Source organism: Abramis brama (genome assembly GCF_963993115.1).
Source record: "Abramis brama genome assembly, chromosome: 5".
NCBI lineage: Eukaryota > Metazoa > Chordata > Actinopteri > Cypriniformes > Leuciscidae > Abramis > Abramis brama.
The window spans coordinates 17765346-17790094 of NC_139967.1; the positions used below are offsets into that span (position 1 = coordinate 17765346).

The window sequence follows — 24749 nt, forward strand, 5'->3', positions numbered from 1 at the left end:
GACCAAGTCACCAATGGCAACAAACATTAACAAACGCGTGCGCACAGCGACCTATCAACAACAACTACATTTCAAGGTAACATCAAATGTTTTTAGCGATCAGAACAGTAAACTGCATCTTGTTCTTTTAAATCAAGTTTAAAACGTTACCTACGTAGTTTCCGTAACATTCGTTAATTTTCATTTTGTTAAAGCAAAGAGCAATGCTGCATTAGAAAACCTATATTCAGTAGGCTAATTTGTTCTGTTTGACTTTGAAAGGTCAATCCGAAAACCAACAGTTTGTTTGTTTAACGCTAAGTTACTTAATCAATTTAATGAGAGTCTCTCAGCCCAGATCAGTGGTTTAGCCTCATAAAACACTCTTGATGTGTTTTATTGATTTAAAGGGTTAACAGTTAACTTAGTTTACCCCAAAATTAAAATTCTGTCATCATTTACTCACCCTCAAGTTGTTACAAACCTGTATGAATTTCTTTCTTCTGCTGAACACAAAATAGATTTTGAAACAGACAGTTGATGTACCCCATTGACTTCCATATAATTGATTTTCCATTTTATGTAAGTCAGTGGGGTCCATCAACTGTTTGGTTACCCATATTCTTCAAAATATCTTTTTCTGTGTTCAGCAGAAGAAAGAAATTCATACAGGTTTGGAACAACTTGAGGGTAACTTAAGTGATGACAAAATGTTATCTTTTTGTGAACCAAGTCACTTTAAAAAAAAAAAACAGATTTCCAGAAAAAACAGTTATTTACAGATTTCCAAGCCTTTGGTGAGTTTCTGTGTCGTGTGGTGTATACTGCAGTGATGGATGCAACTGTAAGACCCCTCAGAATCCCTCCTGAGATGGCCATTTATGCAGAGAAACATGACATATTTCATCTGGTCCAGGTATAGACATTTTACTAGACAATGTTTAACAAGTATGATCATTAAGGCAATTTTACTCAAATAAATGACTCATTTGCAGACACTACTGAGAAATTTGATGGTGGACAAGCCAGAGGACCCCATTCAATACCTGATTAACTTGCTGAAAAGGGACAGTGTTGATGGTTAGATTTTTGTAATTATACGTGTGATAAATCCTTTATTTATTGTTTTAATTATCTTCTAAAAGCAATTAATTTTTACAAAAATATATTCCATACCACAAGATGGCGCAGTCATATATAATATCATATTTTATAAGAAGTTGAAGGAGCAGCGGATATCCAACTTGTTAATATTGTTTAGATAAAAAGGCAGTTATCATAATTATAGTTTTTTTAAACACATAGAAATACATTATTAGACTTAGCTAACTATCAATGCCATCATGCATCAATAATGTATTGAGGACAGGTTATTGATTTTAACAAATAAACTTGTTTCAGTGCCAAGAATCATATTATTGGGTCCTCCTGCGTCCGGGAAAAGAACCATAGTAAGTAATTTTAAGTACAAAATTATTGAGTTGCTAAATTAACTGAACTTTGTTTTAAGCTACAATTAAACAATTCAAGCGTAGCCTATATTTTTCTTGTTTATATCTTAAGGTGATATACAGTAAGTGTTGTGCTCACTGTAAATAGCTCAGCATATAGGCCTATTTGTTTTTTGTCTGTAATTTTGTGCTTTCTTCAGTCTTGAAGTTTATATATAAATAGGCCTGTCATGTGTAAGTTTCATCAGAGTGAAATGAAATAAGATGCTCATCATAGTTACACCGTCAGGCCTCAGAGATTCCAATACTGCTTCACTCATCCGTACAGAATTACCTGTTCTGGAGCACATCATGCGCTTCTGAATATTTTCATTTTTGTCAGTGTTTCTACATTTTATATCCTGCTACAGATTGTCCTCTTTTGTCTTGCCGCAGGCTAAAAAGTTGTGTGAGCACACACAGGCTATTCACTTAACTTTTAGTGATATCTTAAAGGATGACAGTGACCTGACCAGAACTGCACAGTATCAAGACAAAAAACAGGTGGGGTCTCTCTTTCTCAGTCCTTTCTCTTGAAAACACATATAGCCTACTTCTATTAGGTTTCCCATAGAGTTTTATGACTAAATTAGCCTTTTTAGCAGGCCTAGAACACGGAAGTCTGCATGTATTTGTGTGTATTACTACTTAATTGCAAAGTATATTTAAGGAAAAGTAGTCTGGAATGCCTTGATCATTATATTCATTTTAGATGTAGGAAGTAGGAAAGGTAATGTTGTCAGCATTAGCTACACTCTCTGGATGCCGGTAATTGCGGTCTCTGTGGTATTGTAAAGACATAGAACTGATTTTGTCTGAAGTCTGATCATGCAAATGCAATGCAGGCTAGTTAGTCGATAAATCAGGAGTTGAATAGAATTAAAAGAAAAGAGAGAGATGTGCTTAGGAAAAGTGCCTCCCAATGGTTTAATTATTCTAATTATCCTCTCACTTAAACTCGCCGTGGCCTTGAGTTTAAAATAGAACGATCCAAAAGATTCCAATTATTATCATTTTCACAAAATTCACAAAGGAGAGTGAGATGAAAGCAGCAGAGGATGTCATAAATAATTAGAGATTCAACAGCATATTTGAATGTGTTTGTTTAATAATAATTGGATTGTTTTGGTGGACTGAGAACTGATATATCGCAGGTAGGTTTAGAAGGTAATGTTAGAGACACAAATGACAGTCAGTTGTTCTAAATTTCTATTCTATTATATTAATTTAAATATTTTTTTAAATGATTAAATTTGATTCAAACATTTATCCTCTGTGATTTATTGTTAATGCTGGTCTGATCAAAATACAAATGACGGAAGTCAGTTGTTTATTATCATTTGATCATCTGACTGGACAGCCATCAGTACAGAGCTGTTTTAATTTCAAATCTTTATTATTATATTAATATACAGGATTGTCATTCATTTAATTCATTTTTTTTTATATATATATATATTTTATATATATATATATATATATATATATATATATATATATATATATATATATATATATATGTGTTTGTATTTGTTTTGTTTAATAATTGAATTTGATTAAATCATTTACTCACTGCGATTTATTGTCGGTAATGTTGGTCTGATAGAAGGTCCCCAAAGACGTCTGGAGCCAGTTGATTCAGCAACGCCTTTCAAAACCCGACTGTGTTCGACGGGTAAGGACTTGCTTTTTCTTTTTCTTTACTTTTATTTCTTTTGTAATTAATTTCGAAAAATGAACACTGCGTGTTTTACTCAACCTGTCTAAAACGTGAGAAATGAAACAAGCCAGTGAGAGAAACATATTTTAATCCTGAACTTGCACGTAACCTCCACGTTTTGAACTGCGTGTAATGTTTACAAGCGCGATGCCCAAATAATTTGTCATATTTTCTTCTTTATCTACACTCAACCTTCTACGATAAACAATTAGACGCGTGCTTCTCCGCCTCCCTTGAGGACTGCTGGGATGGGTCTCGGTGAATGCAAGACTGCTGGTGAGAGTTCTCGGAGAAAACCTTTCATCACCAGCAGGCCCCTCACCGGCTGCCAGTTACATGTGATCTCAGCACTAATGCCACTTAAGAACCTCACCGCTGAGGTGTCCGTTCACGCTTACTCTCAGATCTCACACCTTTTGATTCCTCCTTTCATCTTTCAGTCAAATCACACAATCAATCACAGACTCCCTGATCGTGTGTTTTTCTGAAGTGTCAGTTTCTTCTGTGCAGCCGCACGGAGGAATATGTAAATCATCCGACTCCAAAAAAGCATCTCCTTTTATGCCTCACTAAACTCCGCAAATGGCTTTACTCAGCCAAGAATCCCATCGCGAAACTTTTTCCGTTTGGCATCCTTTAACTTTCACCTTTTAATCTCAGTAGTTTGTGATTAGCAACTCCTTTGAATCTAGTAATGGATGTTTATCCCTTCAGGCAAACTGTCTGATAGTATTTATCAGGTTATTTAATTATTTTCCATCCTGACTGATCTGCATATGAGCAGAGGATTGAGGTAGAGTTTTTCCTCTGTAGATTTAGACACCTGACAAAGCATCTCTGGCTCACCATGTGGAGCCTTCATCTCATGGTCTTTTGCTTCGCACACACTTAAATGGGCCAAAGAATGGAATGATTGACATGTCACATAACCACTGGAGCCTAGACAGCTAAGCTTAATTGCTCTGCCACTGATGCCTGCGTGTGTGTGTGTGTGTGTGTGTGTGTGTGCTTGTCTACCTGTTTTTCCAAATTAAGCAACAATGAATGTTAATCATGCCTAATCTAGGTCATCTAGTTCATCTCCGCCTGTCACTGCTTCTCAAGCTGTCTTAATTCTTTCTCTCTCGTTCTCTCATGAGGCTGCTGTTTGTAAAACTTTAGACTTGTACTCTTGTGGAAAATCAGGAGAGGGAGCATAGGTAATGAATAGCGATTTATAGTAAAATGTCAATTTAATGAGTGCCTTTCAGTCCTGAAAAAAAAAGAAGATGGACCCTAAAGTAAATGAGAAAAAAGAAGGAAGGAAAGAAAGAAAGAAAGATCATGGGGTGCATGTCACAGTCATCCGGATCCCTAATGAGGCTTCCAAATAAAGTTATGCTGTTTGAATTTGCATAGTGTCTGTAATTCTATTTTGAGGGAGAAAGGAGGAATCGAAAGGAAAGTTTGGAAATTAAATATTCATAACTTTTTGAGAGCACACAATGCAAAAAAATGCTTTACGGAGTTGTTTTATAATCATATGGTTCAATTGAACAGCAATAAAAGATTTAAGGCAATTGTCACTATGATTCAAAAGTTTGGGGTGGGTATTTGGAAATATTTGGAAAGAAGTATCTTATGCTCAGCAAAAAATACTATAAAACATTGATATTGTGAAATATTATTACAATTTAAAATAACTGTAATTTAATAAAAGTTGAACAGCATTTGTTTGCAATAGAAATCATTTGTAACATAGCTTTACTGTCACTTTTGATCATTTATTTATTGCACCCTTCCTGACCCTAAACTTAAACTGTAGCGTATATAATATGTACGTGCACATTAATTGTACTAGTTTTTAGTAGTTTTTTAATTGCTTTTCCATATAGACACACACTCGATTTTGTCGCTTTGACTGTTGTGACATGTCTAACTGTTTCTTCAGTGTTTTGCATTATGAGTGCTGTGTTAAAGATATCATATCGAGTTAAAATAATTTCTTGACCCGGGTTCAGCTCCATTTATTATTTGTTCATTTTATTTTATTTTAAAACTAGAGCAACATTAAAGCGAATCAGTGGACGGCTAATTGAGATCTGATTGTTAAAGTCAAGTGGAGTGTTTTGCAGCCGCCACTGCTGCCATATTGTCTGTCCGTTGTGCGTTGGGGTCTGTGAGTGACATGTCGGGGCGCTGCTTCTGCTCCCCTGCCTTGCCTGCTGTTGGGCTGGCTGGTGACATCTGCTCCACGCATGTCCCTCCTGTGATAGCTGGCCTCACTGCAGATGTTCCAGTCCTGGGGTCTCTGTCTGAGCCCTCTGCTACTGCACCACGGCCCCTTTTGATGTGGGGATGAAACGGAATGGAGCAAGTCGCAGTGGGGCTGTGTTCAGATGTATGTGTGGGAGTTAATGTGTGCGTAGAGCGTATGTGTGTGTACTGTAGTTTGACGGAAGCAAGTTTGGACTCTACCTAGGTTTCCTTGTCAAGCCTCTGAACATACAGATGCATATTGGTATATAATCTGCTCTTCACCTGATTTCTGTAATAACTATTGCTCTTCTAGAAATGCTGCACATCAAGAAACTGAACAGACACCACACTACTGACATTTGTCATTCAAGAGGCTGGAGTTTGCTCAACATCCACCCTGTATTTTCCCTATATTCATGGCAGTTAGATTGTGTAGGCCTTTTTCATGCATTCTGTGCGTCAGGCCCTGCTCATGGGCTTCCCAGCCACAGAGGCAATCAAATGCTTAATGGGAAAGTAAGTGGGAGGAAACTTGCGCGCTGAGTTCAGGTGAAGCAAAGGATAGGTTTGCCGTTAAAGATCAAAGCCTGAAAAAACAAAGGCTGATATCAAACAGACACTCGAAACTCAGCAGCAAAAACCCACAGCTCCTCTGATAATACTTAGATCTATAAATGTTTGTTGCATATATTTATTTATTTTAAGATTATTCACTGCAGTAATAAGTTGGCCCCTAACAAGCACTTTTGGGAGATGGTTTCTTTGACTGTTCTTTATTTTACCGCACCATTGCACAGCAAGCCTTGGGATTTAGGAGACTATTAGAGAGGAGGATTTTTTTTATGGATTTGTAGCTAATGAATGGTATGCATGCGTTTCCTTTCTTCTTATGTTATTTTTATTGCTAAGTGAGAAGTGTGGAGAGGAGCTGGAGAATTAGGCACATTTTCAAGGTTTTTATGGATTTAACCCTCCATTTGCCTCCCTGCATGAGACCCCATATGGGCCAGTTTTACTCCTTATTCATACAACAATTTATACATTCATTATTTACACTGGTACAGGGCAGCAATTTAAATGAATTATGCATATAAAATTATTCATTCAAAGCCTATTACTGTTTTTTAAAGTATTTTTTCCAGGCAGGATATTGTTTTGTTTATATGAAAACTATTTTAACCAACAATTTAAGCACAGTAGCTGACCATGGGGAAAAGCAAGTGCATTTATAGAAATGTAAACAGGAGAATTGTGTGTGTGTTTATTTAAGACAAAATGCAAGGTTTCAGCTGTGTTAATGGCAGAATGTGTCTGCATTGTCTATCACTAGCAAAGTTGGACTTCATGATGTTTTATAAACAAAGTTCTGGAGGAGCACGTTCAGATAATCAATCCAATCTACTTGTCATCAAACAATTACATCTACCCTAATCAGCATGACAAGAAGTATATATATATATCCACTCTGTCAACTCACCTAACATTCCTTGACAGTTTTCCAGCATCCCTCCACCACCCCGACTCCTCACTCTTGGCTCTTTCTTCACAGCCAGGAATACGGGGGGAGTACTCTGGGTTCGGGCCGAATACCGAGCCCGGAGCCCTCTCCTCGGACAGCACGCCAAATACGCATTTATTCTATCTGACTTATTTGTAAGTGTGAACTCGTGAATTATTGTTTAAAGCAAATTGTTTGTACCTTTTCAAGTGTGCATAACATGCATTGTATTTCCAGGGCTGGGTTTTGGAAGCCATTCCCAAGACGCAAGAAGAGGCACTATGTCTACAAGAAGCAGGCATCACCCCAGATCATGTTGGTTAGTGGCATGTTGTCCAAACACTGTGTTGTTACCAACTGAAAAACAAGAGATTTGAATCAGGACTCGATAATGAGACCGACCAAATATCTCTGTGGGACTCACTATCACTCCCCAGAGAATGTGTCAAACTCTAGTGCTTTCTTTTAACTCTTTCCTCGCAGTGATGCTGGAAGCTCCTGATGTCGTCCTGATTGAAAGGAGCTCGGGCAAGAGGATAGACCCTGTCTCAGGAGGTAATGTCTGTATGATCATTACACATTTCTTAGTTCAGAGAGTGGGACTGCGAGACAGGCAGCTAACATGCACAATTGTTAGAATGCATATCTGTGGACCTTGACAGCGCTCCACTTGTTTGCCGAATCCAAATCGGGCCCGTGTGTCCTCAGGGTTTCAGAAAGCCCAGCTATAATGAACAAAAGCCAGAGCTCCCTGCAGATTTATGATGGTGCGGATGCACCATTTCCACATAATTGCCATTTTCCCTTTTGTTTATTTATGATCCATGTTTATGAATCTTTTTCAGGACATTCGCTGTCAAAATAAAACGTTTAAAAAATATATATTTTACCCTCAATACTTTTACCACAGCGCATATATCCTGGAGTATAAATCATATCTGATGACCTTTCCCACGTTTTCTTTGCATGTCTTAGATGTATATCACGTCACCTTCATGTGGCCTGAAAGTGAAGAGGTTGCACAGCGTTTAGAAACACCCATGACACTGATGCCAGCTGATCTTATAGCCAAAAAGCTGCAGAAATACCACACAGAAGCTCATGCTCTGAGGCGCACCTACCACAGCTGCCTGAAGACCATCAATGCTGACCAGCCCCATGTAGACGTTTACTCTCAAGGTAACCATCTTCACCCGCTCTGGTACCAGTGCCGTCCATCTGCATTAAAGGGATACTTCTACCAAAAATGAAAATTCTGTCATTTACTCACCCCTCATGTTGTTCCAAAACTGAATGTTTTTCTTTTACGGAACTTATTATTATTTTAAAGAATTTTGTTAGCCAAACTGTCTTAGTGACCATTGACTACCATTGTATGGACAAAAAAAATCTTATTTTATGTTCTAAACAAGTCTAATGGTTTGAAACGACATATAAGTGAATAAATGATGACAACATTTTCATTTTTGGCTGAACTATCACTTTAAATTAGTGTTTACAAATATTCTTGTCAAGCTACTGACTTTGTATGAGGTATAAAACTGATCTTAGGTGGTATTTTCCATTGGGTGCTCATTTAATCAAGCCATTTGAATTCAAAACATAGGCTGCATTTCTAAAAATGTGTGCAGGATAGACTTAGGTAGGTCACTGAGTCACATTTAGAGCTTTTCAAACATTTCTACTAATTTCACCTACTGCGATGAACAGACATCTACCGCCCCTATTGGTCGGAGGTCAGTAGTGAAGCGGCTGCATTCAGAGACTGTGATTGACCTGCTTGTCAGGCGCTCTTCCAGTTGAGGAGGTTGCCTCAGGCAGCTCTGCAGGCACAGACTATCCCATGAGAACCTGGGCAGGGATGCGCGGTCCTCGCCAATTACATTAAAACCATCTGAATCCAACCTGTCTAAATATTATATCGCTCAACTTGACAAAATAATTTTGTCACTTCCCTTCCTTTAGTCGTGAGGTAGAGCTAGAGCTAGGCAGTGAATATTTAAACCGCTCTTTGCATACATCACTTTGACTGTAGCATTAGGCAGGTTAGCAGCATTTTGTGAAAATTCATACCACAGTTTTTTATTATAAAGATGCATATTTATCATAGGAATGAGTATACATGGAACTGATTGCCAGTCATTGTGTATTATGGGCAGCATTTTTAGAGATGTTATAAACTGACCTCTGTCTATCACTTTTACAATATTTTGCCAGATCAAGCTACATAAACATGAGCTGGGAGAAATTCAGATCCAATTTTGGACTGGTTTCTTTCCATTTCTCGATTTCTTATAGAAATTTGGCTTATCTGGGGAGAAATAAAGGCTCATTTAGTCTCATGGCACATTAGTATTAAAGCCTAAATGCTCTGTTGAATTACCTATCAAGGAAGCGATCCTCCAGCCTAATGGTTTTGCGCTGTGAGCTTGATTTGTAAATTGTACACCGTAGGACAGTGTGCCATTATGTCTAATAACTTAACTGCACCTGATTTGCTTGATATGCCTAAATGGAGGACATTAAATAAATATTTGAGATAAACTCTGCCATAAAACATTCATAAACCCATACTGAAGAGCAAACAGCAATAAGGCTGTCATCTTAAATCTGTTTAGTGCTAATTCAGCATGCGGTTTGATTGCAACGTTGTTAGTTTCCCCCTGACTTAGCCTTTTAGCGCATTAACATGTTTCGCATATTAAGCATTTATCATGTTGTTGTATAACAATTAGCAGCATAAAGGGCTTGATGAGAGGAACTCATTAGTTATGATTAGGCTGTTGTTAATCATTGCACATTAGAATGGCGGCTCAGCGCAGGTTCCAGACAAACAGCATTGTTGTGAGTGAAACCCAACTGCAAACAGATGGCTTCGATGTGGATGTCACACTACAAGCAAATGCCCCCGTGGACATGAAAGGAAGCCTCTGATGATTAATTAATCAAGTGGCTTTATATTCAGTTTAGTGGCAATCTCTGTTTATGATCTGAGCGAATAGGCTGTCACCAGCCTCACAAATGTACTCTATTATCTTACTCCATTAAACATTCAATATAGTCTACCAGTGCCTGCATTGTGTTGTTTTGTATTAAAGCATGGTACGGTGTGAACATAGGGTTGAAGAAAATGACATTTAATTTGTGTTGTTTGATTGCACAAACAAAAATGTTTTGTAATGCATATGCATATAATTTCAAATGCTGTTCTTTTTAACTTTCTATTCTTATTCTTCAAAGAATCCTGAAAAAAAGATTTCCACAATATTAAGCAGCACAACTGAGTTCAATATTGATGATAATAATATTAATAATAATAATAATAATAGCATTAATAAATGTTTCTTGAGCACCAAATCAGCATATTATAATAATTATTGAAGGATCACGTGACACTGAAGACTGGAGTAATGGTTGATGAAAATTCAGAATTGCCATATTGCCATCACAGGAAAAAATCACATTTTTAATTATGTTCAAATAGAAAAATGTCATTTAATAATTGTTCATAATATTGCTGTTTTTGCTGTATTTTAGTTAAATAAATGCAGCCTTGTTGAGAGGCTTATCATTAAAAACAAACAAAAACATTTTTTTTAAAACTTACTGACTCCACATTTTTAACAATAGTGTATCTTTAATGCATTTGTAGTGGCACTGACAGCTACATTTAAATTTCAGCTTGAACAATAGATTTTAATAGGTTTCATTTATTCACTGAAAATGTATTTATCTAAGCATTGCTGCACTTTGTTACATATCACATCAAATTTCTCATTCATTCCTATATGGTTATTTTGTATTTATACTGCAGTGCTGAACTATGTCCGTACTCCACGTCACTCTGCCTCACCCTACACTCCCAGAATCCTGCTGTTTGGACCCCCAGGTTCAGGAAAGAGTCTTCAGGCAAAAAGAATTGCTCAGAAATACGGCATTGTCAACAGTAAGCTCCTCCTCAACTCTACATCTTCTGTTAATTCGTATTAAAAACCGTCACTTTTCACCTGTACTCTTTCTCATCTGCAAGGTTCAACTAGAGTTAAAAATGGTAGTTTAGCCGAAATGTAAAAGTCACCCTCTTGATGATTCAAACCTCTATGCTCTTTATTTTTTTTCTGTAGAACACAAAAGTAGACATTTTTAAAGAATCATTATGCATCTTTTTCCATACATTGACAGTTTATAGTGATCAAGCTCCAAAAAGGCCACAAAAAAAAGAATGCACCATTTTTTTTAAATAACAGTGCAAGGGTTTAGAACAACTTGAGAGTAAATCATTTTTTATATAATTTTTGAGTGAACCATTGTCATAGTAGTGTGTTGTTAATTTAAAAGTATTATTATTATTGTTTACTTTCTTCTGTTCTATCCCATATCTCTGTTGCTGTAGTTTGTTGTGGTGAGTTTCTGAAGGCTGTGTCAGCTGATGAGAACCATATGGGGGAGCTCATTAAACCCTACCTGGAGTCAGAACAGCAAGGTGTGTCTCCTTACGTCCTCTATACCCACTGCCAAATGGGTCAATCACACAGAACAAGTCAAACCCCAGTCTGTAAGATGTAGAGTTATGTTTCCTGCTTTTGACCAGATAATTGGACCCCCCCACTCACACACCTCATAGTCAGAATAGTCCGCTCAGTGAACATGTTGTGATATTTTCACATATTCACATATATGATATTGGTTTATGATAATTGTAGTGCAAATGATTATCATATAAATGTTTGGTTACTTTCCGGATGTCTAAACAAAATCACAGTACCTGCTGGCTTCTTACCCTATAGGTTTTGCATCTATTGTAAGACAACCATTTTTTTATATAGTTATACACCATAATGCTCTAGTTGTCTTGACTTTCTGTGACCTTTCATTCATCCTCATCATTGTTATTCCCTTCTCATCTCACACGCTCTGTGTCTGCCCAACACCTCTCTGTTCTAAATCCCTCAGAGACCATAAGTAAATATATATATAGAAATATAGTCCCACCCCTCAGAGAATGCATTCAGCCATTGGGACTGCCAATCACTGCCTTTATCACCGCTCTGGCCCAAGTCACTCGCCTTGAGCAAGTTTTCATTAATTTAATAAAGATTCTCAAGGGATGCAAAGCACAGAATGTAAGCGTGCATTTGTGTGTGTGTGTGTGTGTGTGTTTTATTTAACATTTTTTATAAATCCATAGCCTTTTCATTGATAGGGATAGTACAGAGAAGACATTAAAAAATGGGCAGAAGATGGAGATTGGGACTAGGAATGACGCAAGCCCGATTCAAACTTGTATCGCCTAGATAAGCACCATGTCATGTGTTTATTTCACATCCTTAGCCTTAAATCAATAGTTCACCCAGTTTTCTGTCATCATTTACTCGCCTTTAGCTCATGTTGGTCCAAACCTGATTTTTTTCCTTCTGTGTAACACAAAAGAAGTCAGTGGGGTCCAAACAAAATTAGACTTTATTGAAAGAAAATGAATATTCAGTTTTGGGTGGGTTTGAGAATTGAATCTGAATTCAGCCAGATGTTGTTTTACCAGTTGCGTCACACTTACAAAAACAATCTTGACATGAATTAAAAGCTTGCATAACACTCTGGGAAACCTTTCATTATCAATGTGATGTAATGTAATAATATAATATAAAAGTATATTTATATTGCGCATTATAGAAAACATTGTTTCAAAGCAGATTTATTATAAACAGGAAGAAAACAGCTGCAATGTATAATTATAATTATATCATATATGGATAACCGTAACTAACATTATTAAAACAGATCCTTAGTTCATGTATATTGAAACACATTTCAACATTACATTAAAACTTTGAAACATATTTCTTTAACATTCATAGTAGAGCAAATATTTGTACATGAATTCTCTATTAAGTGTGATACAATGTTTGTGATTTATTAATGAAAGTTATTATAAAGTGCCACCATTTCATACTTCATCATATATGGAATTCTGTGTAAATAAAACCTATAATGGCTCATGCTGAAGTCTTGAGAGTTGACTCAACTAAAACAGTTTTTTTTTTTAATGATCCATCTACCTCCAATAAGTACACATGCACACCCAATGTGATTGTCATATCTGTCAGAGCATGTTAAGTATCTTTTCAGCTCTAGCAGTATCTGTCACGTGCAACTTGTGTTTGTAAATTCATGTTGCGTGTTTGTTGAAGTAGCAATGTGTGCATAAGAAATGCTATGTAAATGTTTTGTTAGCTCGTATTTCATTGCCTTGTTGAACAGGGCTCCGGTATCCTGGGAGAGGGGGATTTTTGTGCCTTCCTTTTGCTTTTCTCCCCCCTTTTTCTGCGACTGAGTATTTGAGGCAGAGAGCTTGCCTAAATAATTTACAAGTTGATTAATGGCCTCACAGGGGTATAATTAGGTGATGGAGAGATGGTGGCTAGTGTAACCAGTTCAGTGCTTCTGGGATTTGAGAAGCCAGATTATTAAGCAAACCAAAAAAAAAAAAAAGTCTTAGCAGAAGTGAAGAAGAGGAAAGAAAGAAAGAAGAGGAAGCCTCTCCAGGCTGCCTGATGTTTGAAGCAGGGCTGCAGAGATAGGCAAGAGGCTGTGCGTGTTTGATGTGGAAATTGGACAGTTTGAAACCGTCGACTTTAATTTTTCACCAGCTGCAGGGACCCCCCTGGGTGCCAGCTTGCGTTCCTTAAAGAATGCTGTTCTATTTTCTCTTTACCCTCATTATTTGTTTGTCCTCCGCCACTCTCATTAGTTTTCCCGCTGCATTACAAACGCTACCCTTCTCTACCGCACTGTCCATCAGTTTTAAGAGGTGCCATCATCCCCTTAAACAATTCGCTCGTGTTGCCTGTCAGCCAGCAGTTGACTGCTTTTGTACTCTGAGAGGGACCCGTGAAATATCTTCAAAAGACAAAATGTACATACATGAATTTAAATGACACCGTGTCTGCTAATTATTTATCACCTCACATCTGAATAAACCGCCTTGATTTGATACAGATGCAAACAAAAGGCACGTCCTTGACAATACAGCTTGATGATGAGATCGCTGATGCTTTGTATGGAGATGATGTTGTTTCAGTTCTGCTCAGACCATCTCCTTTAATTTAATCCTCTTAATGGGGCGCTCCAGCGCTCTAGATGGCCTCCACACAGTTTAAGTGAAATATTAATTTCCTTTTCTGTCCGCCTCTGCCCATGTGTTTTCGAATCAGATCAACTTTACTGTTTATTTGGGGTTTTAAACCCTTAAAACGGCACCCTATATCAACAACTTTCATATTTCAAAAAGTTCTCGTACTGTTTTTTTCTTTTTCTATAAAGTCTTCTTCATAGTACCTGGAAAAAAGTAAACAAATGAAAGGCCTTTCTCACGTCCGTTAGATCTATAACACTGTGATCTCACATCCTACAGGGAGGAACGTATGCAGTATTTCAAACAAAATGCTAAGCAGGTGTGTTTGTGTGCGTGTCTCGTGGGGTAACCCCATCTGAACACCGTGTTTACAGTATATAGGACGAGTGTCATTCAAAGGACATAGCAAGTTGATTTTCAGGAGTCTGAACCTCTTGGTTCTCCAAGTTTGCCTTAATGAGATTTCTCTTCTGCTGTTTGCATTGTTGTATTTCTGTCATGTAATTAGGAAAAAACACAACAAATGTATAAATAGATGATAACTGTATTGCGATATCGCTGTATTTATGTTTAATCCATACAGTGCCATCCAGTATAGTCCTGCAGATCCTTAAAGAGAGACTGAGCAGGATGGACTGTACCACACGAGGCTGGGTGCTCCATGGATTTCCTCAAGATGTGGAGCAGGCAGAAAAACTCCAAGAGTCTAATTTCCTACCAAACAGGTATATCAGTCACTATAAACTGATTTAAATGTCTATAAATGTTGAAACTCAGCATGTTAACTGCCATGCCATAAAAGGCATATGACTGCACAGGGATCTAAACTATTGTCACGATGATTTGTTCCAGTGGTTCTCTTTTTTTTCTCGTGTATCCTTCGATGAATATCTTTTGAAATAGAACGGTCAAAAGAACAGCATTTATTTGAAATATAACTTTTTCATAACAATGTAATTATTGTTACAATTACAGTGATCAGTCCTTGCTGAATAAAAGTTTTAATTTCTTCTTTTTTTTTTTTTTACCTTACCAACTTTTTAATGATAGTATATATCACAATGGGCATGCATGGCATATTTGAAATTAAGGAAGTACACTATATTTGAGAGCAAGGGGGTGTGCCATACTTTGAGAACCACTTTTTTACATTCAATTCATCTTTCCATTCCTGTATCGATTTCAACCTACGCATCATCTATCCGCTGTATTCCCATTCATTGACCTGTCAAACACTTTAAACCAGTGACAGGCATAGATGTAAACATTGGTGTTTAGCTAATGAAAACAAAACACTAGAGAATTTTAGAAACTGCACTGTGAATTTTATGCTTATTATTTGTGATTTGCATCTCCTCAGCTATCCTAAATAGTGAGTGTAACTGCAGGGCTCAGATTGCCCTCTCAGATTACCCTTAACTCAACTGCCCTGGAGGATCTGATGGCACTTAGATTATACAACCTGTCCTCTGTGTGTGTCCCCTCATTAGAGAGCTCACTTTGAGGGTTAGGTCATCAGTGAAAATAACGTGTCCCAATTCTGTCTCCTTTGACACAGAAACAAGAGCAGGAGCACAAATCTGTGCAGTAACCAGTGTTGGGGAAAGTTACTTTGAAAAGTAATGCATTACAATATTGCGTTAATCCCTTAAAAAGTAACTAATTGCTTTACTTAGAAAATTGCTTTCTTTTAAAGAAAAGTAATGCGTTACATTACTTTTGCATTACTTTTTATCACCTGGGATAGGCTTGTTTGTTTTTATAACAAAAAAGTTTTATTTTTGGGCAAATGTTCTTTATTTTAAGTTCTATATTTTGGTCAAAATGTAAATAATAAGGCTGAAGGAAATGCAAATTCACGTGTGTACAGTAGAGGGCGCAGCTCGAACAATCCTTTCTGTTTAAAGGTGAACTAAGTAACTTTTTTACCTTAACCGAACAGCTTCGGAGTCATTGGAATGGTTATATGACATTTTTCGGGTTGAATGGTGGTCGTCTCGCACCCCTCGAGCGCCTGTGAACGGAAAAAACACACCTGCAACTTTGGGCCGGCGAGCGTCAGGAAGTATCGCGTGATATCAGGTCTCGCGATGTAACAAATTGCTTTACGGCACTGCACACATACACTATATAAACATTTATTTGCTAGCCTTCTGTGTATCATACATACCTCAGTGGACATGGCTCCGTGCGTTCGCCGGGTTCTTTGAAAACAAATGCACATGACCAGCGGGAGAAGATGGGAGGGGGGCGAGTCGCCAACGAGTTTTGACGACAGTGTTGTCAAATACCTATTCCGAAGCTGTAGGGGGAGCTCTATTGAGAAACCCGCGATCAAAAAGCGAGAAAACAGCGAAGAAATCGGCAAAGCTGCATTGTGCTGCTTTAACTGAATCATCGAAGGTCAGCAGCAAGTACATTGGTCAATAAAGTGAGATTAAATGCATAAAATATTTGTTTTATTTAACATATTTAATTATTGGAGGTTTGCATAGTATTCTGATTTAGCATTTCACTGATTTTATTCATTTTGAGGATTTCTGAATCGTTTTTTTTGGGGGGTTTTTGCCATTTAGTCTAGAACTACAATAACCATCAATTTACTCACGATTTCTCTCAACTTGAGGACAGAAGGGTTGTCAGTCAATAAATGGGAAAACAAAGTAACTTGCTTTACTTATTTTAAAAAGTAAATCAGATATTTTGTTGTAAATTTAAATCCCCCTCTAGTCAATAATTGTATCCCTTAAAACTATCTTTGTTCACCATATTTAAAAGTTTTTTCCTTGAAAAAAAATGTCATGCCTTAAAATAGCTTGAATGTAACTCTACACCCTTGCCTCATTTGTATACGCGGTTCTATGAATATGCAAATTAGCCCAGCCTCCACTCACTCAAACCAGCTCAAAGATCCACTCGTTGATGATCACACGTTGACGTGATTGGTTACAAGGTAGTTTGTGACGTCAGAAACACCAGCGATTTCAAACCGCGTTTTTTGAGAGGGTCTTTAGATCATTGCAGTTTTGAGAAAATAGTCAGCAATGGAGTTGACTTTTAAATTTGCACATGGTTTGTCTTAAAGCACATTAAAAACACCATATAAACAACATTAAAAGCTTGATTTTCACCACAGGGGGACTTTAAAAGTAATCCGTCATTTTACCAGTTACTTGAAAAAAAGTAATCTGATTACATAAGTAATGCGTTACATCCAACACTGGCAGTAACTTTAGTAAAAATCTACTTGTTCACTGCAGGGCCCCCTTTTCAACCTGTTCTCATGTCCTGCTGTTTCTAATCATGATTTCTCATCATAATTACTAAGTTTTTATAAGCTCTCTGCTATAAAGATTTGATCCCAGATGTCAGCAAGCAGACATGGTGTCCACTTCCCTTGCCGCTTCAGCATAGCAAGGCCTTATTTCCTCCATTAACAGCCCCTGTTGTTTGGGCTAATGGCAGGAGACCTCATTTACATAGCATTAGCGTAATTGATTCGAAGGGCCGCGGTTAGCCTGGCCCTGAAACAATGGGGAGATAATGTTTCAGATGGGCCAATGATGGCCCGATGGCGGCGCTGTACCTGACAGCTTTATTAATTAACAGCTCTCTGGTTACCAGGCTTTAGTGAGGATGAATAAGTCAGCTCCTCCTGGAGCAGTGCCAGGGCATGGGCATTTAATAGGTGTCACTGGCAGAAGAGAGAGGGGACAGAGTGGATCCCTTTACCCATTTCCTGAAAGGGCTCCATTAACAGAGAGTCGCTGCCTGCGATAAGTGCCAAGACAATGTTGTTTGTGTGACTCCAGAGGCCTGTTGCATGAAGTAGCAGTTTCAGAGTAGGTTTAGAGTTGACAATACCATTCGAATCCAACCTTGTTTAGATCAAGTTCAGTGGGCTCACAACGCTCGAAATAAACATTCTCTGTCAACTCAGGGTTTGATCCAGAGTTTGTGATTAATTGTGGAGCGCGAGCACCTGAAAGTGTGACGTGCAGCGAACAGCCAATCACACGGAACATGGAGACCATCAGTTTGATTGACTTCTCAAGAGAGAGCCGGTGCAATTCACTTCTCTGATGACGATTAAGAGATCGTTATGAAATATATTATGAATTTTAAATGCATTTACAAGGCAGGAATAAACACTGCTGCTGCAGCGGAAGTTTGATAAGGTAGCTGAAAGAATATATCTGACTCTATCAATGCTAGTGAATCAACTGAATTGAAATAATAAGAATTTATATAGGCTCAAAAAGAGCTAAAAAGGAAACACGTAAGCTTAATCAGTTTAAAAGCTTGTAATTATATGTATATAATTATATTTATTTAAATGCAAAGTTCAATATTATTTGTCAATTCATATAAATATATGTATATAAATAATTAGCAGCAAAAGATAGGTAATTTTGTCACTATAAACTGCTATAATTTGAAGCAAGAGATACAGGGGTAGTGGCTTTATTGCATCAGACATGTATCACTTTGCTCACAACTGACTGGTCCAGTTTTGGTTTGCGATCTCTAACCCAGAATAAAACCTGCTCTGGTTTTATTGTATTTTGCTTTGTGTTGTTTAAATATACATACAGTAATGACCTGTTTGCCTTGCTGAAGTTGTAGTTGCAGGCGATCCAGAGTAGTGGCTGTCTGTTCCAGTTAGTGGCATAGTCTTTTGTCATGTAAAGGAAGTTACTTGATCCATGAAAGACGAAAGAGGAAGAAAAGGAAAAAGGACGCTCGCTAATGAAGTTACCTCATCAGATAAATGAAGATGCCTTTGCTCTGGTTTCTCATGCCGCAATCATCCGATCCTCTTTCAAAAGCTGATCAGTCACAGTTAGCCATGGATGTATGACACTTTGTTAAGAAGGACATCTAAAATAATTATCTATTGTTATGTACAGCAAAGTCTGAGGCAGTGGTATTCAACCTTTTGACAATATTTTAAGGCCTTTTTTGAAGATTTTTCCTGAAGATTTGTGATTTACTGGATAAGGATTTCTAAAAAAAAATATATATATTTTTATTCCCAATTTTTAACGCTAAAATATTTTAGATCTTGAAAATAACTATACAAATGTATATTCATCATTAAAAATGCCCATGGAGTTATAAGATTTTGTTCATTTCCAGGTCTAGAAATTACAATTTTGAAATTAGGCTAATTACAGTAATTAAGCTATTTAAAAGTAGCATATTTTAATGCTTGTTTTCTCTTATTTAAAATAATTATAATTCATTTAATTCCCCCTTGGAAGTTTGCTGAGGCCTGGTTGAGAACCACTGGTTCACTGGATACAGATTAATTTCAAAAGATTAAAATTCTGTCATCATTCCAAACTTATATGACTTTTTAGGTAAATATCTTGGCCACTTTTTTCATATAATGAAATTGAAATGACAAAAAGTATCATAAAAGTATTATAAATGGGTCTTTACAGCTATATTTCAAAACTTCTGAAGCTGCAGTAGATTTCCGTGAGGAACAAAAAAATTTTATCCTTTGCAAATCATGACATCTGCCCTAGTCATGAGTGAATAGGAATGTCTGATTCATCATTCTTTTAATTCAGATCCTTTCAGTGAATCATTTGATCCAGTTCAATAAACATGTCCCAATGATTCATTCATGAATCAAACTGATCCGGTTCTTGAATTCAACTCTTTGGTCTGTTTCACAAAATTATTGTTTGACTTCAAAAGACCTGAAATATAGAATACAGGCCATATGGATCAATTTTATGGGGCTTATTTTGTCATAAAGTTTGACCGCCCTTATTCATTTTCACTTTCAAGGAAAGGTAGCATAATACCTGAGCTTCTCTTTGGACCCATGTCCAAACCCCTCATACATGATCATTCTCAGACTGTACAGCAGGTAATTTTTATTTCTTTAGTTTCGCTGGTCTCACTCCCACCCCTCCTACCAGTCTTTAACTACTCTCCAGTTTGGCTAGTCATCAGCCTCTTACAGCCTTGACACACTTGCAAACAATCAGAGTCTTTGGAAGCTCTGAAATATGCATGGCTACCTGTGACAGGTAGATAAAGAAGAGCAATTAGCCATGTAATCTAAGAGTCTGGCCCATTTACCTGCTCTCGTCCCGTCCTTGCCTTGCCTTGCCCTGCCCTGCCCTCTCTCTCTCTCTCTCTCTCTCTCTCTCCCCCGAGCTCTAGCTCTCTACTAGTAAAACGTATTTCATGTGTCCGCTCCCCATCAAATCAAGCAACACTTCCTCTGATTGGCTTATCAATTATACAGCAGGGGCAGCATTACAATTTAATCAGTGGTAAACATTGCCGTGGCCACCTGTAAAGAATCTTTCCCTCATTAATTTCTTAATTTGGAGAGATAGAAAGGCAGGCAGAGGGGCCGACGGGAGCGGCAGCGCTCCGAGAGATCGGATAGACAGAGACCTTCTTGGATCACTTCAGCTCAGCGAGTAAACTGAAGAACAAAAGGGTCAAAGGTTACCACCATCTACTTAATGTATACCGTATACCAGTGGAAGAATAGAAACCACATTTTGCGCGCACACACACGTACTGACGGTAGGATATGCTAAGACTAGATTCAGGATCATTTGTAGCAGCTGAGGACTGTCAGGCTCTTGTTATCTGCCTTGTTTTAGTCAGTCATTTGTTAGAGGATCTCAAGCTGTCATCTAAGAAACATCTAATGTAAATCAATTCATCTTGTACAGCTCCCCCCACATAAAAAGTGGGGGGAATGAGAAGAAAGACGAACACAAGCCCCCACCCTCCCATCCTCCAGCCCCAGACACAACGCACCATCCTTTTGCTCCTACAGATTTATAAATATTTCATGAGGAAGCATAAATATTAATTCTAATAGCTTTGCAGAGTAGTTATTATTTCTTTTTTAAGACAAATATTCATTAAAAATTGAGAGAAACCTTTTTCTGAAATGATTAAACCCACACACACACACACACACACTATTATGGCTCTTAAACACTTCAAGTATCTAGCATTTTCAGTCCAGACTAATAGTCAGTTAAAGCACCATGTCTCCTTTGTCCATTTCAGATGGCCCCGTGGTTCACAGTGGTACTGAGAGCCAGGATCACAGACATTTAAATATTTTATCAAAAGCACCAACTTAGATCTCTTTCTCCCTTTTTCCTTAGTTTCTCAACCCCTTTTGGTTGAAAAGGAGGCCTTATGATGTACAATTCCTGTTTTTCTTTATCTATAGCTTGAATTGGTCCGAAATCGCATCTCACCACAATCTCAGTCTGTGTAAAATGTTTAGGTGGCTAAAGATTAAATAATGTGGACGAGGCTGTGAGGTCCCTGTCCTCTGGAGGCTTGGATTAAATCATTTGGGATAAGACTGGCATGTAAACCCCCCCCCACCTGACCACACCATTAGGCCCACTTTGTGTCTGGACAATGTCAAAACACAATGACCCCTGGGTAGAAACCCTAACATTCCTCTGTTGAAATCCTCTCATGACCCAGGAGAGTATCCCTGTTTTCCATTATTTCCTTCATCATTTATTTAGCTCTAATACTAGCACATTATGATGATTTCTCTTTGAATGCTAGATGGAGTCTATATGTAATAGAATAATGGATTGATATGGTTTTCGCATGACATGTTATGATTTCTGAAGACATTTTGAGAATCATAATGAGTTTGACGATTAAAGTTGCTCTTACAATTCTGGTTCTGCTAAAGGTACGCTGCTGTTCAAAAGTTTGAGGTTTGAAAGTTTTTTTCATGTTTTTGAAATGATTTTGAAGTCTCTTAAGCTCAACAAGGCTGCATTTATGTGATTCAAATATATTGTGAAATATTACAATTTAAAATAACTGTTTTCTATTTTAATATATTTTAAAATGTCATTTATTTCTAAATTGTCAGAAATCATTCTAATATGCTGATTTGCTACTTAAGAAACTTTTCTTCTTATTATTAAAGCAGTAGTGCTGCTTATTATTTTGTGGAAATCGTGGTTCACTTTTTCCGGATTCTTTGATGAATAGAATGAATTTATTTGAAACAAAAATCTTTTGTAACATTATAAAAGTCTTCACTGGCAATTTTGATCAATTTAATGCTGAATAGATGTATTAATTTCTTACAAAGAAATAAGTTTTATTAATGCCAGTCCTTTGAAAAATAGTGTATGTTTACACAGACTTAATTACCACTCTTTTGGCTGTTTTTGTAGAATATTGCATTCATTTATTATATAAAATACCACTGACAAAACGCATAATGCTTATCTTTAACTATATGACTGGTCTCACGGTTAGTTAAGCTAAGATTGGTTGATTTTCTAAAAACAAAAAGTCAGATTATACTGATTAAATTCTTTTTTGATTCATTAAAAATCATTGTTCTATTATTGGACTACACTGATCGCACCCCCCCCCCCCCCCCCCCCTTCTCTCTCTCTCTTTCTCTCTTTCTCTCTTTCTCTCTCTCTCTCTCTTTCTCTCTCTCTTTAATGGATCCAGTTCCCAAGCTTATTTGTGGGTTTTTGTCTTTCATTATATTTGAATGAAGTTGTATCAGTCTTTATTAGACCATGGTGCCTTTTGTGTGTGTGGTATATAATATATTTACCAAACAATATCTTTACTCAAGCAATTTGAGAGAATAACAGATCTCATGACAGACTTCCACGTGATCTCTGCCTCTGTCCCCTCTAGGGTCTTCTTCCTGGAGATGACTGATGACATTGCTATCGAGAGGGTAACACTTAGGAGTGTGGATCCTGTGACTGGAGAATGGTGAGAAGGACCTTCTGCTTAGCAAATTGTAAATTTGTATGCAAAGAAACCATTCCTTCAGGTTCGACTAAAAACATAAATGCGTTCTGAATGTTGCGTTTGAACTCTGCAGGTATCACACCGTGTATAAACCCGCCCCTGGTCCAGAAGTGCAGGCCCGGCTTCGGTTTGACCCGAGGAATTCAGAGGCACGGCTGCTAAAAAGGCTTAAGGATTACAGGAGCCATGCAGTGGACCTGCAGGCCTTTTACCCACAGGCAGTGTATATCAATGCTGACCAGGACCCACACACCGTGTTTGAGTCACTGGAGAGTAGGCTAGTGGGCCGACTACCCAAAGTCCTGTCTAACCGAGAAACATATGAGGGCTAATCCTCTTTAAACGCTGTTAGAGGGATACTCCACCTACAAATTTTAATTATCTCACAATTTACGCACCCTCATGCCTTCCCAGATGTAAATGACTTTCTTCTGTGGACCAAATATGGAGATTTTTAGAAAATAATCAATCTCTCTGAGGCCATATAATGCAAGTGAATGGGTCCCTCAAAGCTTCAAAACCTACACAAAACAAACACGACTGTAATCCATACGACCCCAGTGGATAAAGCAATATCTTCTGAAATGATTTATAGTGTAAAAGTTTTAAAAAGTCATTTTTTTACACACACATTTATCGTTTTGCTTCAGAAGACATCGACCCATCCTCTGCCATTGTATGGATTACCGTTGTGTTAGTTTTGCATGGTTTTTGAGCCATCGACTTTGAGGGACTTGCATTTAAATCTCTGTTTGTGTTCCACAGAAGAAAGTTAGTCATAAACATCTAAGAATTTTTATTTTTGGATGGAATATCCCTTTAAGCATACACCGCTTTAATGCAAATTCTAGATCTGTTTGTTGTGCTTTTATTTCTCTCCTGTCATTTGTACATCTGAAAGGCTACTTAATAAAATTCTTTTAAATTTGACTTTAGTTCTCTTTTCTTAGTCATAGTTATATCTTATATTTTAATGAACACTGACATGTCTCCAAATACATCATGGAAAAATACATCACTCAACTGATGTAGTCATTCTTGCCGCCTGACTGTGTGTGAGTTCATGAGAGTGCATCGCACATGCTAATTCGACGTATGATTAATTAACATAACGGGAAAAAGCAGACCGGCCAGAGCCTTTGTGGTGGGCAGTATTAGTCCCACTTCAGTGGTCTCATGCTCAAGAAACCAGTCGATGCTGCTTTGATTATTAAATTCCCTCTCCTTCTCTCTTCCTTTCTTTGAGGTCACTTGATGTTTCCCACAGGGAGGAAAGGAGTTAAGTACACTGGTTAGTGAAACATGTTAACAGGCTGATTTTCAAATTCCCCTCAGATAGTATGCTATGACAGGCAGACACTGACTTAATTATAGCAGATGAGGTCCAGAATATGTATCTCCTCTGAATATGTAAACAGAGGGCCAGTGTATATCCAAAGGGAGAGGAGGCTACAAAAATGAAATACGTCTAAATGAGAAAGTATTCCCTGAGCTCTCTCTGGTTCTGTAGCACCCTAATCTTTTTATACTCTAAACAAAGACTGATTTTTTAACAAAGGTTTTGTTATTTTGTTATTGTTGGATGGGAAGCATATGTAGAAAAAATGTCATATGATTGCTAGAAAGATTCACATTTTAGCTTTACATAATGTGCAGATAAAACACACTTAACAGCACATCTTTACATTGTAAAATTTACACAGGCATACACTGTAACGCATCTTATATTTTGCAAATAGCACATAGTTCACAACTGTGACCCTGGATCACAAAACCAGTCACAAGTCGCACGGGCAACAGCCAACAATACATTGTATGGGTCAAAATTATCGATTTTTCTTATGCCAAAAATCATTAGGATATTAGGTAAAGATCAGATGC

General features: G+C 37.5%; 1 protein-coding gene across 2 annotated transcripts; it reads left to right on the forward strand.

Annotated features, from left to right (window-relative positions):
* ak8 (adenylate kinase 8) lies at window positions 1-23798 on the forward strand. 2 transcript variants are annotated; one of them, XM_084113488.1, is made up of 14 exons: window positions 1-76; window positions 810-895; window positions 975-1059; window positions 1381-1430; window positions 1866-1973; window positions 3076-3144; window positions 7163-7244; window positions 7409-7480; window positions 7901-8104; window positions 10740-10871; window positions 11319-11408; window positions 14641-14782; window positions 22749-22829; window positions 22942-23798. In XM_084113488.1, exons 2-14 carry the CDS (start codon window positions 812-814, stop codon window positions 23198-23200), a joined length of 1458 nt encoding a protein of 485 aa, XP_083969614.1. In that variant the 5' UTR covers window positions 1-76; window positions 810-811; the 3' UTR covers window positions 23201-23798. The 2 variants fall into 2 exon arrangements, with proteins under 2 accessions (XP_083969614.1, XP_083969615.1); XM_084113489.1 differs by having other exon boundaries at window positions 44-76; window positions 762-895.
* Window positions 23799-24749: the final 951 nt, after the last annotated feature.